Source organism: Teleopsis dalmanni, chromosome 1, assembly GCF_002237135.1.
Source record: "Teleopsis dalmanni isolate 2A chromosome 1, ASM223713v2, whole genome shotgun sequence".
In the NCBI taxonomy this organism is placed as follows: Eukaryota; Metazoa; Arthropoda; class Insecta; order Diptera; family Diopsidae; genus Teleopsis; species Teleopsis dalmanni.
The window spans coordinates 42,442,589-42,461,340 of record NC_051846.1 but is presented as its reverse complement, the minus strand read 5'-3'; the positions used below and the strand labels follow the sequence as shown (position 1 = coordinate 42,461,340).

Sequence of the window (18,752 nt, the reverse complement as noted above, 5' to 3'; positions counted from 1 at the left end):
TTAGCCTTAAAAAACAAAAGTTAATATAACTATATTCAATAAAATGCGTTTATTTTTGTTAAAATTTAAAATAAACTAAAAAAATAGTATTAAGATAATCTTTGATCCCCTTTGTTAAATAATTGCTAAAATTTATTAGTATGTATTCTTAAGTAGTAAACTTGAACTTGTTGGCATCGAGTCGCCATGCATAGGTCTCTGGATCACTAGTTTATATTAAGTCACCATATATCACTAGTTTATATTAAGTCACCATATACAAGTATTCTTAGGAAGGTAGGCTGAACTAGTTGCATCAAGTCACCACGCATAGACCTCTAGGTCATTAGTGGTACACTAGTAGTACTTTACAAACCTTAGACATAGTTAGTAATGTAGTATCCTTATTAAAGGTTACGACTGCATACGTTAATTGTCAAAGAATTTCATATCTTTAGTTAGAAAATTATAGCGTTCTTTGCATCTGAACTTATTCATTTGTTTATTAACGTCACCTTTGCATTTTATTTTCACAGATTTGTGATGTTGGTGGGTCAATTACTGTGCATGCATTTGGTGCGTACTTTGGTTTGGCTGTTAGCATGATTTTGCGTCCAAGTAAAGACCAAAACGAAGCCGGTAAATACGAAGGAGCCAATTACACATCAGATATTTTTGCCATGATTGGTACGCTGTTCCTATGGGTATATTGGCCAAGCTTTAATTCAGTACTAGCTGCAGGCAGCGGCCCTGAGCGTGCCATTTTGAACACGTATTTATCATTAGCAGCTGCAACAGGTAACATGTCTACATAACTAAAATGATTCATAAGAAACGCATCTCATATATATATGCACAAGATGGTGCATTGCATCCTTTCGTAACTAAACATATCTAACACTGTTCCTGCTGTGCACTAAAGTATTAAAGCTTGTCGTTCAGTTGCTTGCACAGTTGATCGCTGGTATTTAAATCAAAGCATTCTTCGCATCTTCGGGCTCTGTACATGTAATGTCCTTTCACAAATATTTGTACGGATGTAACTACATTCCTACTACAGAGAACTGAACTTAATTTTTACTTGTCGTTGTTTACATTTATTGTACAAAATATGTTTTGATATAAAAATTGGATTTAAGAAACATGTGAAGACTTGTTACATGTTTTCTATTCTTAGAAAAATTTAAAACAAAAAATCAAATAATATTTTAAAAAAATGTTTTTAAAACTTTTATTAAATAAATATGTAAGCACATACGGATAAAAAAAAATAGTTTGACCCAATATATTAAAAACATAACTGTAACAAAGCTGTGACATGGTTTACTTTACACATGCATATACATATATGCGTCTATTTTTGATAGCACAGAAAGCTAGGTTCTTACATTATTATAAAGTTATTTAATATTATTTATATAAATTTATAAAAGTACTGATTTTAAATATATTTAACTTTGTGTTACAAATAATTTCAAATTATGTTTGAGAATATTATTAATTTATATTTGCTAAAATATATCATTTGCATTAGAAAAGTGCCCTATAAAAATCATTTGTGAGTAAAGTCTTCAAGTTCTTTAATTTCTAAACATATATAATGTTGTAACTTATTGTAACTATAATCACCACCGCGGGATAATGGTTAGAAGATATAAATCCGGAGATGTAAATCTGCTACCAAGGCTTACAGCTTTGACTGTTCTGACCAATTGAGATTGGCCCTTTAATGGGAGTATCATGGTGGCTGTAGTTAGAATGTCTATATTTATTATTTTTACTCAATGTTGAATTGCATTTCACAACCACGTGCTGTATCTTGAAGAACAGCAGAAATGTTAGATGAGCCTCGCTTGCTGTCAATAAGGAAACTATATGCATACTTCAATTGGTACAAGCAGAATACCAATGGGAACGTTTATTATTGCATTATGTTGATACGTGTATTGAGAGCACCATGATGTGAAGCCTTAACAGCATGAATTCACGTTAAAAAATTAAGGTCTCTATAACTATAATCATATCCTCCTTAAAGGATAGTGTTTAACATTATAAAGTATCTCAAAGAATCATAAAGTTTAATTATTGTTACATTAACTATACATTGCAAAAATAAGATATCCATGCTTCCTTTCCTATGATTTCAAAACTTTAAATAATATAACTTTTTTTTCTTCAATACGAAATAGTCCAGGGTAGACTATTCTCGCCTTTACCCCTCATCTTTTTACTTCTTACTTACTTATTTCTACTTACTTATAATTACTTCTATAATTAAGTATAACCGGTGTTTTAAGTTGAAGTCCTCAAGTATTCTAGTTTTTTAAAATATATCTTACAAGTGTCTCATATATATCGCAAGTATATCTCATACTAAATTAATTAGAGTAATATGGGAGTCTCCATTTTTAAAGAAATGGCTTGAAATTATTTTCCATTTAGTACGCTTATTTTACGTAAACGTGTGACAAATAACCTAGCTGTAAACATTGCGGCTTTTAAGTAGTATACTTTTCTGCTATTTAAGATATAGGTATATTATATTTTTATTACAATATTTAACAAATCACAACAAGGGTCAAAACCATAGTAATTTTATGCTATGATTTCAGAATATTTTCAGTGGTACTTTAAAAATGTTTACCTTAAGCTACCTCAACTTTTACTATTCTCATATATATTAATGTTTCACTTACCCAACAACATTTTAACTTAAAAATCAATTAAATCTTATTTTTACAACTTAACTACATGGTTTCCATGCCTCGAACTACTACCGGATTTACCATTTATGCTAACATCTTGCGCTACACTCTACAACAAGTTAAGTTTGTTTAAAACAAAATCTTATTACTTATGTAACATATAGTTATCATGTCGAATAAAAAAAATAAATAGACGGTTAGAAAGTTCACATTTTTGAAATCCAATATCTCGAGAACCTAAGTATATAAATCTAATTAAAATGAGGTTTACAAAGTTACTCAGAGTAATGAAATTTACCAAAATCTATTGTGAAATCACTGCGAATAGAAATTGTAAACTTGTAATTTAGTTATTATTAAAAAGGAGGTTTAGAAGAAGATTTAGTTAATAACCTATTAAATTTATTTGTCAAATTCAAAATAGAAAGATATTATCTAATATCTGGATAACACAAAAACAATGATACTTTAGCATATAAGGATTAGTCCTCTTTGCCGATCATTTATATGCACCTTTATTTCTTTGTAGCCGACATTGGTCTTATAGTCCTTTTTGTTATGTCTGTTTGTACGCACACATTAAGTAGTTTAAATTAACACCAATGGTATCGTTTCTATATTGCGAAACAAATAATACAAAAGGAAATATATACAAAAAAAACTAAATAAATAAAGGTGAAAGGGTACAAGCACAACGGTTGCTGGTAAGGCAAATGGGAATACACAACTTTCAGCTTCTCTTAATACTCTTAATACCAACACCATCAAACCTAGCCTAACTTTAATTATGTTTACGATACAACAACAAAACAAACAACAATGAAACCAACAACCAACAAGTACCAACAACAAATTCTTTCAACAACACTGTGAGATTGTGTATGTGTAGGTGTTACTGTGTTGTAGGTTCTGTGTTACCTATGCTGTAGTATTAAATACTTAAATGTCCCATTTTGTTGTATACTGTTGGTCAGCGCGTCCATAGCTACTATGAAGATTGCAGCAAACGCCTTTTTGTATACTTTTAATTTGTTATTTTTTTGCTGCTATTTACATTAAAACATTTGTTGCTTATTTCGTTATTACGTTGTTCCGTTGTTCCGTTGTTTATGTTCAGTGTGTGTTGTTGTTTTTTTACAGTATTGGTGTTGACCACGCGGACGGACTCTAACTTTTTAAGCTTTTTTGTTTATGTTGTTGTTGTTGTTGTTGTTGGGTGTAGCGTTATTCCAAGTGCACAAGTACGTGTTTAAAATAAATTTCCTAATGTGTTGAAGAAACTTTTTGACGTTTAATTAGTTTGTGAGACGAATATTAAAAAATTTGGGTTGAACCAATGAAAGGAAGAAAAATAGGTTTGACAATATTACCAGAAATAATTTAAAATGTTAAATTAATTTATCAGCAAATATAATTAAAGTGTTGAAAATTCTTAGAAAATGAAATATCGCTTTTTTAATTTAAAAATTTATTTAAACCATTTAAACTTCGTTTAGCCATGTCATTGACCAATTTCAATAAATATTTTTTCTTATTTAAAATACGGTAGCTCAAAAAATTAATTCAAAGTTCAAAATTTTTTATGTATTAACTATAGCTTTATTTACAAAAAAACAATTTAGAGGGTTTTCGAAAGACAAACACAAAAATTTATTTAATTTTATTGAAATTTGGCTGACCATACAACGCTGTTTTGAATATTGCCAAGTACTTATCATCATTGGTCTTAGGAAATAATCGAATTTTAATTAATTTATAGTTCGTATATAATTTGTTTGGATCGCAAGTGCCAGGCTTAGAACTCGTACCTGTCAAATTAGAAGCAATGACGAATCGTGTTTATCCACAAGTAGCCAAAAACAATATTTAACTAATACTACATTTTTATCTTTAACTTAAAAGCATTACTTTTAAAAGTTATGCTCTCAAATGAAGCTGATTCTTAGCCAAATATTCTCTATAAAAACTCTTAAGCAATATTATATCTTCAGGTTTATAATAATCGTTATAATACTTAATAATGCTTTTTGAAATTATTCTTTAGTTTTTAAATAACGTCATTTAGTACTTCTTCAGTTAGATAGTACTTTTAATATTATTTATTTAAATGTATATACTTGTACTGAACTGAAGCACCACATACCACCACCTTACTGAAATGGACAACGCTTGATAATAAACATATATCAAAAACTTAATATTAAAATCCATTACACAGAAGATTTTTTAAAATCATTTTTTTTAATTATGCTTTGGTTTTTAAATGTCATTTAGCATTTTTTCAATTCATTTACTTATTCTGTACATTTAGTGCAGTTAGATGGCACTTATGCTACTATTTTTTTAAATGTATATGTATGCATTCTGAAAAAATTATTTTTTGTATATAAATATATACATGTAAGAAACAAAAATATATTCTAAAAATTCAATACTTTTTAATTTAATTAAATATAAAACCAATATGAGCAATTATTTCATTTTTATGTTTTTATAGTTATGGTTAAACTATAGATATTCAAGAAATCCTAATTATAGCACAAAGCCAACATAACTCAACAATAATGAATAAATTCCAATTTCAAATTTGCTGCAACAGTTTGTTTGTTGTTACATTCAATAGCTGCGATCATATTCATATGTTGCATATACCATAACGTACTATGTAGCCACTACTTAAGCCTAAATGCATGCGACCCACTTGTAATACGACCATTAATGAATGTGCTATTCAATATTATCGATAAAAGCGAATTACACCGTATTTTGTTACCAAAGCAGATACATCCACACTTGAACATATATTAAATGCATACTAATGTGTTTTGTGTATTTTGCAGTTACAACATTTGTGCTATCCGCCATTGTCAGCCATGAGAATAAATTGGATATGGTCCACGTGCAGAATTCCACACTGGCTGGTGGCGTTGCTGTTGGCACTGTTTGCAATTTACTTATTGGTGCGCATGGTGCTGTGTTAATTGGAATTATTGCTGGAACAGTTTCGGTGCTGGGTTATCGCTTTTTATCGGTAAGTGTTGCATTTTAACTTTATTTATTTTATTTCACTACTTTTGTTTGATTTGATTTTGTGTACTTATTATTCCTACTTTTGTTACCATGACTATTTAAAAAGCATATTTCCTATGAAATGAAAAAATTAATATAAAAGTAAAATCAAACATTTGCACTTAAAAAATTATAATTAGTGCGCTCAGAAATGAATTCAACTTTTTACGAACTTTATGTTGAAAAATTTCACAAATGGCTAATTAAAAAGTTTGCTTTCATGAAATTTTTTATATCTCCTTTAGCATGTGCAAATAATCATGTGACATATATCTACACAAAGTATTGTGTTTTAAACAGATAAATTTACATGATGACTTATACAAAGTCATTGTAATATACAGAATTTACTAGAACGCCTAAACAAAAGATAGAACATAAGTATGTAATATCATAAGCAAAGTTTCCATAGGTAAAAATCTTTTATTTCAAATATGAACAAGAAATTGTGAATTTGAGCTATTAATTATTAACAGTAATTTATGTAAAAAAATTAATATCAAAAAAGTATTTAATGTCTTTACTACACAGCCATTTACAATACTTAAACAAGTACTGTATCATAACATAATTTTTTTTTTCAACAACAGCATACTTCTATTAAATAGTTTCCGAAAACAATGTAAAGTGTGTTGATTTAATATGCTTGATTTTTACGTTGATTAAAAATCGGGCGCTACTTATTGGGGCACAACACCCAATGGAAAAATGCAATCACTCAACGAATGAACGTAAAGAATACTGTCATTCCAACCGCATAACTTTTGGTTTTAACCACAGCTACCACAATACTCCCTTTAAGGGGCCAATCTATTGGGGAACACTGCCAAAGCTGCAAATCCATATTCCCGTAATACTAGGTTTACCCCTCCAGTCAATTGCAACAAAAGAAACTTCCACTCGCTCACTACCATTAATACTCCAGACAGTGTCAGGTGGAGCTTACTGATTTTCAAACGCTTCCTTTACAACAGGTACACCTTACCTAGCAAATATTCTAACTTTTTCCCGCAGGTGTAGTCAATGAAGTAACTATCTTTTATGTAAGCTCGCAAAACTATAAAAGTCAAATACCTGTACGTAAAATTATGCAATCATCGAATGTTTTTTAGACTAATCTCCATTATTTATGTTAAAATGACAAAACATTCATTCACATGCATTCAAAACACTCAGAACTAGATAAAAGTGAATATACATTCTTACTGGGAACTAAGATTTATCGACCTACAGACAAGGACGGAACTAGTATTTTATTCAAAAAATTTGATCTTTGACCCAAAATAAAATCAAAGTAACATCGTGAATACAGGTGTTAAAATTTCACGGTTTAATACATGTATATTTTGTCAATTGAAAATATAAACATCTCGCGTCTTTCCAACCTTCATGCGGAAGTAATTTCTCTGGTTTTTAAATCTACAAAAATAATTTAAACTAATGTTGAATTTTTGCAAGCACTATAATAAAGTTATATATATTGAATTTTAAATGATATAAATGTTGTATTTACATAAATTTTATTATCTTGTTTAATATATAAGATATCTCAAACTAGATAAAATGATTTTGTGCTACATGCTACATAAATATATTTTTTATTATCTGATGTTTATCTCAACTTTGACAAGATTATTCTTTGTCATAAGTTTTAGTGATATATAGAGAATTTGTTAAGAAATTTATAATAAACTAAAAAAAATACATGTTTTACTTAAGTCATCACAGTGAAAACTTTATTTAGTGAACACTCATAGCCAATCAAGTTTTGTTTCTTCAAGAGAAATATCTGGCTAAGTAGTAATTAAGTTGAGTCAAATATTGGTCAAAACAATCAGCTTAAGAAAAATAATGGAAGAAATATACACGTAAGGAGAGTATTTACTGTTTCGTCACAATTCGATATAGTAAATCAAATTCTATTTACTAATTTTATATATTTAGTTACTTGTCTAATTATTTATTTGCACACACACAAATCTTTAAGTTTTTAGGTTAACATAATGAGAAGAAACTAAATTATTAAAGTAATCGCTTATCCCAAAATTTTCATATTATCATATTAAATATTTTTTTCATTTTGACAGGATCGCCATATAATATTATCTTCACTCATAATTTGAACTTCAGTTATATTCTGTATTGTTAGTAATTTTCTATTCTATTAATATGATTGAGAGTCTTTAAATTAAGTTACTAATTCTGCTTAATGAAACAATTGCTCCGGAGAAACTCTTCGGAAGATCTATGGTCCCTTACGCGTTGGCGACGAGTATCGAATTAGATAAAACGACGAGCTGTGTGAGGTATACCGCGACATTGACATAGTTAAGCGCATAAAAATTCAGCGACTTCGTTGGCTTGGTCTTGTCGTGAGAGTGGAAGAAAGTGCTCCAGCTAGAAAGGTGTTTAATGAGGTACCCACAGGTGCAAAACGCGGTAGAGGACGTTCGCATCTCGGTGGAAGCACCAGGTGGCCAACGATTTGAAAGCGTTCAGCACTACCAACAGGTGACAGCAAGCAACTAATCGAGCTGCTGGCGAAGTCTACTAGAACAGTTTTTAAAAAGTTTAACACTTGTTTTAATAAAACAATATCTTTTCAATATTTTGACGGCAGAAATGTCGGTCAAACCTTAGAAAAATTGAGTTTAAGTACCCTTTCTACACTTTTATACAATATGGTATTTATCTATAAAATTAACTGAAGAAAAAAAGCATTACTTTGATTTATAAAAATTAGTTTCTGAAATTAAATATTGGATGTAAATGAATTACATTCTATTAATTTTCAAAATATTCAAAATAGTTTAAATTTAAAATATTTGAAAAGGTTTAATTTGTATCCAACCCGTTAAATTCATTTTGTAAACGCTAAACCTGCAATAATTATAGTACTAATTCGATTATCATAACCACTTTTGCGACTTCAAGATTGCCTGCACTAATTTTATCCGAAGTCTCTTTCTCTATTATGTCTATCTGAAGACTTTATTTTATTTTTGGAAACAACCAGAAATAACACTATGTTAGGGGAATATGGTGCTTCAGAAATTTATTTAATCTCTAAGAGCGCAATGAAGTTGTTTATTTTTTTAATATTGTCAGTTGGCAAATTATTGTGAAATATTAACGGAATTGACACAATAAACAACATATCAATAAATCATTTAGCAATTACGGAGACACGACACACAGTGTGGCCAAAATTTCATAAAAATAAAAGCTGAAAGTTAAACCATCTTTAAATGCAGTATGTTAATTTAGTTGCTAGACGGCATCTAAGTTAGAACATAACATACATGCCACCACAATTTTTATGCTTAATTTTCTAGTTTCTAGGTGTTCTTAAAAAAAGTTGTTAATTTTATAATAGTTTGGAGTTTTATCTGTTTAGCAATGCTAAATTTTTATTTATTCGTCAAAAAATGTGAGAAAAAGTGCTACTTAAATAAGTACTACTGATAATCTGTATGTAATTTGATATACGGAACTTTAAACATAAATAAAAAAAAAGGGCTGGAGGAAAAATTCATAAAAATTCACTCTAATGCATTTATAAACTCTGTTGCTCTAGTCCACTGAGCACAAAGGAAAATATGCAGACATCATCTATTACTTAAATCAGAGAGCCAAGTTTTTTACAACAAAGAGAAAACAAAACAATAAACAAAGAATATCAGAATTATATTCGAATTGATTCCTGAAAAGAAGCTTTTGTGTCTGACATTACAGATTCTCAGGATTCTAATGGGAGCATTATCTAAACTTTGTTGTTAAAATATAAATTTAAGTTTTATTTATTTAAGATAGGTAATAAAAATTTGTATGTCAAAGTAAACCGACTGCTACAATTTCTTCTCTTTAATTGGAAGAAATTATTGAGCAAAAGCACACTTCCCTATCTTGGAGCTGCCGTTAAAATTGGAGAAACTCGTCTTGCTTATTTCTTTATGTATCCAAGATATTTGTATTAACACCATGTTTATCAATTCATCAACAATAATTTTCTGGAACAATTTAGAAACTTTAACTCAATTTAAAACTTCAAACTTCAGAATATTTTAAGCATTTGATTGAGACTGAAAAATGTTCAGTCCAAGATTTTCAGAACGACTTCTAGATGGTCACAAGCGATGGTGCTTTCTCTTTATATCGTATTTGATATTCAATACATATTTTTTCATAGACTTAAAGTTATACCGAAATTCGTAAAGAATGGTAAAGTGAATCTTTTGTTGAAATTACGATGGAATTTGCTCTGAATTCATTAAATTTGCGTTTTGTTATTACTATTTTCTTGCTTGCTATGAAGCTTCAAATGAAATATTGGAATACTTCAGTTTTTGATTAATCAAAATTTAAACAAGAATGAAATAAATAATAAAAGTTTAAAAACCTATAAATTATCATTTTAGTATCACACTATTTAAATATCATAGTACTGTGTGACCAGTACTAAAACAGCTTCAGAGTTAGAATTCAAAAAATTGTATTGAGCACTATTTTGGGTAAATTGTCTCATCTATTAAATTTATAATACGTGGGCGGTTTGATAAGTCAGTGACTTTTTGAATTTTCCGCGCAGTTACTCCAAATGCAACAGTGCTGCCGTCAGCTGTAATCTACCAGTGGACAACTTTTTAATGTTGGTGTTTGATAGCCGTTCAAAGCAGACAACCTCGTACATTTTTACGAAAATGGAAAAAAGTGAATTTCGTATGCTAATTAAGCATTCGTGACCAAAATTCACGAATTAGGATACGAACTGCTACCCCATCGAGCATATTCTCCAGATTTAGCTACCAGCGACTATTTTCTGTTTCCAAACCTAAAGATATGGCTGTGTAATAAGAGATTTGAGTCGAATGAAGAAGTCATTACCGAAACAAACGCATATTTTGAGAAACTTTGAGAAACCTATTATGTGGAGGAAATAAGAAAATTTAAAAAACGCTGGACTAAATGTATCGAGCTAAAAGGTGATTATGTAGAAAAATAAAATGTTTATTTGCCGAAAGTAATTTGTTTTATTTAAAAAGTTATTGACTTATCAAACCGCCCTCGTACAATGTATGAAATACTCACAAAAGTAACTACAAAATAAAAATAGTTCATTAATTTTAAATCAAAGAAAAAATAAATACGATATACAACTATGCATATGTAAGATTTAAAACTATTTTTTAGGATATCTTGTAGAATAAAAAAAAAATTTTATTATTTTATATTTTTATACAAAAATCTCAATGCCTGCGTATTATGAATATTTTTGGTTTCAAAAAATTAGTCTTGCATAAATAAAAAAAAATGTTCTAAAACTCAAACTTTAAAATAATTTTTCCTAAAATTTTAGTTTTCTTTTATTTAATTATTTACGTACAGTTTTATTTTTAGTCTATTTATATTTTCTCCCTCTAAAACTTCCTACCACTATAAAATATTTAATAGTTTTACATATTAAGGCATTTAATACGAACGCACATCAACACATAATAACTGCCGTAATATTTAAGGCCAAATAAGAAAAATTTACTGTTAATATTTTTAATGAAAAATAAATTCATTCAAGCATACTTCAAATGTGGTATTATAATTCAAACCCATAAACTATTTACAACAACTAAGAGAGCATATGTTGCAATATGACATTTCCGGACTATAGTACTCGTATTAAGCTCAAGATATTTGATATGAAATTTATGATTTTTGGGTGCTAAAAGGTCAACATGTTGTATTATGCATAAATTCATAATTTTTTTATTACCATTTTGACAATTTCCCAGTTTCATTTTATTAATGAAATGTTTAAATTATTTCAATTCAAATGTAAAGAATATTTTCAAACCGAATTTTGTAGAAAACCTTTTTCATATCACAGAGATTTACTGCGAAAAGTCAAAGGCACTATATAAATTTTATTACATCTATAGTATACTCGAGCCGTCTACTTGCCAACCCTACTGCCCACCTGTGACCACATTAATAACTTTTTCATTTCGTATTGCAAATATTGAAACAGTATAAAATAAACTATTAAAGGAAATACTGAAATTAAACTTAAAATAAACAAATTCTAGTGCAGAGCACCAGGGAAGAAAAATTTTATTACGGCATTGAACACATATTGGTTTCGTTCTTGTGAGTATTTGTGATGTGCAGTTTAATGGCCTCAAGGCATTCTTAGCTATTTTATGGCTTAGACATTTCTGCACAAATTCCTACACATTCAAATATTTATTCAAAACAGAAAATTATTTTCCTATGCCATGCAAAGTTGTAGTTATTCAAAGAATTTATAGATTAGTGTGTATGCAAATGGAGAGATGCGAATGTTGATAGGTTTTTAGCTACGCACATAAAATGTTGCACAAAACTATTTTACGGTAATAAAAATGTCTTCGAATCCAACTGACACTTCAACCCCACAGGAGCAAATGGTGACTTGATTTTAATAACATTTATTTAAAATGTTATTGCTAAATAAAGGCATCTCTATAAAATTGCATATGTTTTTTATATTGATTTCTATTTATTTCATTTTTATTCTGAACCAGGTAGTTAGTCTTTTATTCTCAATTAAAAACACACCAAAGAAAATATTAATAAAAATATTCATTAAATTGAATTATAGATGTGGTAGAAAGTGACTCCTGTCGACTCTGTTATGAGGAGAAGGAAACATCAGAACCTGTTTTATGCAACTGCCCAGCGGTGGCAAGATGTAGACTCGATTACCTTGGAAGCGGGATATTAGTCCCAAGTCAAATAGGTAAAATTAAGCCCACAGCAATTACAAGATTTATAAATAGGCTAAAATTAACCTTTAGGCGCACAATAGATCTTTTAGGTCGCGGTGCTTTAATAGCCTATTACTTAAATAATAATATTAAATTGAATTTTAACGTCGGTTTTGACGAAAGAAACTAAATTCTTAATATAAACTATTGTTTTCAATCAAAGAATTAACCCAAAAAAAGTGATCATTGCACCATTTTCCAGAAGGTAATAACTGAATATTAGGTCCCTATTTATAAAAGATACGACTGTCGAATGCTCCGATGAAGTCAAATGAAGGGGATGAAGGTCAAATATTTTATGCTTAATACTTTGCTGAGCGCCTGGTCACATAGGAATCAATGATAATAAGTCTGCTGACAGTCTTACGAGGCCATTCAAATCTGTGGACAAGAGCCAAATTGTGAATTAAGTTGGTCTACAACTAAGTCTCTGATTCATAAATGGTTTTCAGCCGCCAAAAGTCACTACTGGCGTGACATTCCAGAGCTAGTTCATCCCTACAGTTACGCTAAGATATCTTTCTTCAGCAGAACAGAGTTGAGGTTGCTGGTGGGATATTAACCGGTTCACCATGGACTACGTTATGACCTTAACAAAATGGGTCTGTCCGAAGAGATAAATTATCGACTCTGCTTAGAAGCAGACAAGACTTCTAGTCACATTCTCTGTAACTGCCCAACCTTAATCTGGGCCAGAAAGACGTCACTGAGTAGCGAACTACTCTCCCCTTCTGACATTAGGAGATCCTCAACGGCCGACATTGTGGATTTCATTCGGTAGGCTGAATATCTTCTGTTCGGTGAGGGACTGTTGCAGCACAAAAGATCAAACATGGTCGCAGTGCATTGCTCCGTTTGGAACTGGTATCCCATTTATACCCATTCCTATTGTTTTCAATAGAAAGATATTTTGAATAGTATTAAGTTATAACAATAAAATTTTATTATTTCATTGATTAATTGAATTTTTGGCTGACCGTACAGCTGTTACGAGTATTACACAAATACCTATTCAACAGTGGTCTTGAATTTATTTTTTGTATTTAATTATTCGTAAATAATTATTTGAGACTGCAAGTATTAAAAGATGAACTCTCAACCTGCCAAATTTGAAGCTCAGAGTCAGTGTACATTAACCAACTGACCCAAAACCGTATATGACTTATATGTTGGAACTTGAAACTTTTATTAATTTGCTGTGAAAGTTCATTAAAAAATTCACTTGCTGAATTATAATAGAACGAAATCATAAGCCAGCTGTAATTTAATTAAATTAATTAATTACAATTTTATTTTTAATCAAGTTTAAAAGATTTATAAAAAAATATTTGTGTTATGCAATTAAGGATATATTACTTATTAATAAATCACAATGTAAATGAGCCAGTGAACTTTGCTCTAAAAAACAATTTGCCTCCATGTGGATCTTTGCGCTGTAAACCATCTAAATATCTGAAGTGCTTCAATTTAATGAATCGAGAATACTTAAAACTGAAGATGAGAATGAAAATAAATTTGAAAAACAAAAACAATATCAACAACATACACGGGATTATATCTTGGTATTTAAATTCCGCAGCGCCAAAACGAAATTTATATCAAATTGTACATTGTTTGTGTAATTTTTTGGTGCTTGTCGATAAACATTAATTTCTGCATATTGTATTCTGTTAAAATGTGATCAACCTACTAATACCTATAAGTGCTTCAAATTTATATCATTAAATAAAATTTAAATAATTAATATTTATAAGTACTGACAGACAAAATCTTTTTTAATTTCTTGTTTTACAATAGTCAGTCTAAAAGTCACATCTCCCTTTTACCTTTTTACGGAGAAGAAAATTATTTTATAACTCTTTTAACAACATTGAAAAAAGCTGAAGTTAACAACTGTAATTCTGTTAAAGCGTAATTAGTTTAAATAATTCATTAAATTTCATTTAAAATGCAAATTAGTCTCCGAAGTGCACTTAGAGGACATATGAACAAAATGCCGCACAATAACAGAACGTATAAATATTTGTGGAGTCAAGTGCATACAAGTGCAACATTTTCAAATTTTCCAGCTCACCATGGAGCAAATGAATGAATTGCTAATGCATTAAGTTCGGCTCAAAAAAAGGGTTTCCTCTGTGTACCAACTGACTTTACTGATGATGAAACGAAAGCGTCACTAAAGTTGAAAAGTTGATGGCACTTCAAGTTCAATTGAGCGAATAATTCAAGTATGTTAATGAAATTTATTTATAAAAAAAACAACAAGGGTTAGGGAAAGATTTTTTTACTGCTCGTATTTAAAATACTCGTATTTAAAATAATGTTAAAATTTTATTTGTGCACGTAATGAATTATTTTTATATTTTTATGCTCATTGAAATTTTATATGCAATCTGTTTCATTGCAGCCTCTGATGGCCTCCAAGTTGCGCATACACGATACCTGTGGCGTACACAATTTGCATGGTATGCCTGCACTCATTTCGGCCATTGCATCCGCCATTGTTGCTGCCTTGGTGACCAAGGAAAAATACAAGTCCGAAATGACTACAATCTTTCCGGCTATGGTAACTACAGAGGAAATTGAAGTTCAACAAACCCAAAACAGTTCAACTATCATATTGGGCGTAAGTTGTACAAAAACAAAAAGTATAAATATTTTCTCATTTTAATTTGTTTTAAATAAAATTTGTTTTGCATGCAACCATACTCATACTCAGGGCTACAATCGCACAGCTTCTGCACAGGCAGGTTACCAACTTTTCGGTATTGCCATGACGGTAATTGTGGCTATTGTTGGCGGCATTTTAACAGGTGAACACAATAAAATTTAAATATAATGTCTCAGAGCATCATGGCAAATTTCTAATATAAAATAATATTATATTTTCTTTTGCTTTTGCTTTTGCTATGGAACAATTCTTGCTCCTTGCTTCTGGAAGGTATTGTGCTTAAGTACACAAACGTTCGTAAACTAAATAAGGAAGAGCATCATCAGGACGAAGTCTTTTGGGAAGTGCCTGACCATAAGGAAGAATAGTAATGTGAAGATAAACTACAAAAGTTGCAAATCTAACGACAATAATTTTGCACTGAAAATTGCCGCAAATTGGCATTATCTGCATTTTGCACAGAAACTTCAAAACTATGCTTTATTTTACTTTGCTAAATAGTATATTTTTATATAATTTCATAAAATAACTTTTGTTTTTACATCACTTAGATCATAGATGAGTATGCGATGAGTATGCGATGAGTATTAGACATTTTTCTATCAAACAATTGTAATCGAATATCTAGCATTAATATTTTTTCTTTGCTTTTATTTTTTTAATAAACATAATTTTTAAATTCTAATCAAAACATCAATTTATTTGCATGTCTGTGTTGCCTTTATCCTTATAAAATTAAAACTTAAATAAGTTCCAATTACTTGTCGTCTTCGGCGGTTGAACTCAACAGTTTGCAACAACATTGGCGCCCATTGCAACTCCGCCACTGGAATGCAATTGTACCAGCAAGTAGTTTATACATGGGTCGTGTTTACAAATGAAATCAAAGTTAAATATTTTGATATAATTTTAGTTACTGTTAGTTATGTTAAACTAAAGTAAATACCAATTAATTAAAGGAAAAATATATGTTATTCTACTTAAATATTTATTTAACATATAGTAGTTTATAAAACTGTGCAAGTAAGTTAAGGTAACATAAATAACAATGCCAATATAAAATATTTTTCAATACTGATTTTACACTTGAATGTTAATTTATTTCAGATTTTATAAATAAACATCTTAGTATATGTTAAAAAGGTGTGCAAATATAACTTAGGTATTATAAGATATTAACTAAAATAAATACTTTTTAGATATTTAATCAATATGTTTTTCTAAATTCATATTGCTTTATGAAATCTATAAAAAAACAAAACAGAAGATAAGCTTTAGCTTTACTTGAATTGTTACAGATCTTGTATTAGAAATGGATTATTTAGCATTAGAATTAACAATATGATATAATAGATTTCCAAGCTAATAAAAATCATTTGATAAAAAAAATATTACATGTTTTGTGCAACTAGTGGTGGTGTAAAATTAATAGTTCTGACCACCACATAGATAGACAATGCTTCGCACATATAGTTGTGTTAAAAATCGAGTATTTTATAATAAATACTGATAATCATATGTCTAAACAAGTACAAAATTTAGGAGCAAAAATTCTTTGGGTTTAAACCTATTAAAAGCAAACTATCGAAAATACCAGCTATCAACAACAACCGGTAGAGCAAATTACCAGGAGAAACTGGTAGTTCCTACTCTTGGTAATAATTAATACTCTCAACTATAAATAGTAACCGATAGTCCTGACTATTGGTAGCTAATGACGTAAAAAACAAAACAACAAAAAAGACTTTTGGTAATAGTTTATAATCCTATCAGTAACAATGGATAACACTGACTACAATCAGTTAAATAATTAATTTTTAAAATTGATATTTTAAAATTTTTAAAAAACAAAATTTAAGAGTATCAATATTTCTAACGTTATAACCTTTCTACATTTACCTTCTTCCACTATCTACCTGTAGATAATATTATCAGTAAACAGTCGATGGCAGTTGGTTACAGTCATAGTTTCTAGACTAATCCACTGTTTCTACAATCATTCATCCCTTCACTTTCCAATTTCTAAAAAAAAAATACTTTCTAATTTACAGAATTGTACCTTTTTAATTCTAGGCTAAAAACTCTTTTTATATTTCTTCTCAATACGTTGGCTTGTACACAACATTGGTTCTAGAATTTGTATCACCTATTCCATTGCACAGATTAACTTAGGTAATTTCCATTGAATCAAGCTTTATATAAATGCGAAAATGTAAGATGGTACGGTAAAATAATTGACTTTCATATTTTTTAATTGCTCAGTATATTATTCAAGAAAATAAACAATCAAGAGCAAATAATGTATGCCCATTAACTTAAATTAATTAAAATTAAAAAAAAATCGAAGAATAAATATGTTCGTTTTTACTATGTCACAAGTCGTTCACAACAATATTTCCTTTCCTTCTTTGAATTGTACTTTAAATTCCTTCATCATGCAGCGTATTATATGGGTCTGTCTCCCAACGATATAAAAATATTGTTACAAGAGATCTGGCTCCTATGAAAATTATGATTGCAGAAATCGAGTAAAAATAAGGTATACAAAACAGCTTCGAAATTTTAAAGAAGTGTTGAAATAAATATATATCACACTTTTATCTAAAGATTAAGAAATTAATGGAGTGATATGTTTTTCAGTTTTAGATGTACAAGATATATTTGCTTCATTAAGCCCCAAATAACTGATCTATTGAATATATGTTATTATAAATATACAAAATGTGTGTGTGTTTGGATTTTATTTTTTACCTCACCTTACAGTTTCAACTTAGGAAAATAAATAATTTACTAAATATATAATATAAATATTTACGCAGAAGTTTTCAATAGAAATATTTTATGAAATTGGTCATTTTAAATAGATCAAAAATAAAAATGAAAACAATTGTTTGCAACATATTTAGCACAGGGATGGCAAAACTATGCCCCAATTTATTTTTATGTAGAGTCTTCTTTCATGAAGTACCTTCTACTCCTATTTATATATCTTTTACACTCAACAGCATCGCCACTGAAATGTCTTATGTACAATTGTTAATAATGAAAGTAGACTCTTAAAAATATTAACTAAACTAAACTATTACTAAACTTTTTTTTGAAGAGTATTAAATACAATTTTTTTGTATTTGGACACCAAAAGAGCAAAAATTGTTCTCAACCTAAACAAGAAGGCAATAAACACCTACATAAAATAGGTATATCGGACACAAATATTTGCAAATTCTGCTATGATGAGGAACATTGATCACCAACTGTGATGTACTAGGCCACAGAACTAACAACATTTAAGGTACATACCAACTAGAGTATGAAGACCTTTAAAAACTCTCTCCGAAGAAGCTGATTCGATTCCTCGTGATACTAAATGTCTTAATACAAATGAGCGCACAATATAGCAAGTCGGTTGCAGTGCATAAACCATACAATTTTAGTTGCCTGCAATTAAAATTTCTTCTTATATGCAAACGAAATTATCTCCACAATAATTAGTGAAACTTATATTATTATTGGTTTATTTCACCAGAT

The 18,752-nt window shown here is 29.3% G+C and overlaps 2 protein-coding genes across 3 annotated transcripts in view; one reads left to right on the top strand and one right to left on the bottom strand.

Moving 5' to 3' along the window:
* Positions 1-16,279, top strand: part of LOC119673356 (ammonium transporter Rh type B) — a 32,893-nt gene extending 16,614 nt beyond the window's left edge. For both annotated transcript variants that reach the window (XM_038084619.1, XM_038084620.1), the window contains exons 5-9: positions 516-777; positions 5,525-5,715; positions 14,961-15,179; positions 15,273-15,366; positions 15,495-16,279. In XM_038084619.1, coding sequence (XP_037940547.1) covers positions 516-777; positions 5,525-5,715; positions 14,961-15,179; positions 15,273-15,366; positions 15,495-15,592 — 864 coding nt within the window. In that variant the 3' untranslated portion in view covers positions 15,593-16,279. The remainder of the gene's footprint in view (positions 1-515; positions 778-5,524; positions 5,716-14,960; positions 15,180-15,272; positions 15,367-15,494) is intronic.
* Positions 1-18,752, bottom strand: part of LOC119673361 — a 116,001-nt gene that overhangs the window by 61,729 nt on the left and 35,520 nt on the right. The window lies entirely within an intron of this gene.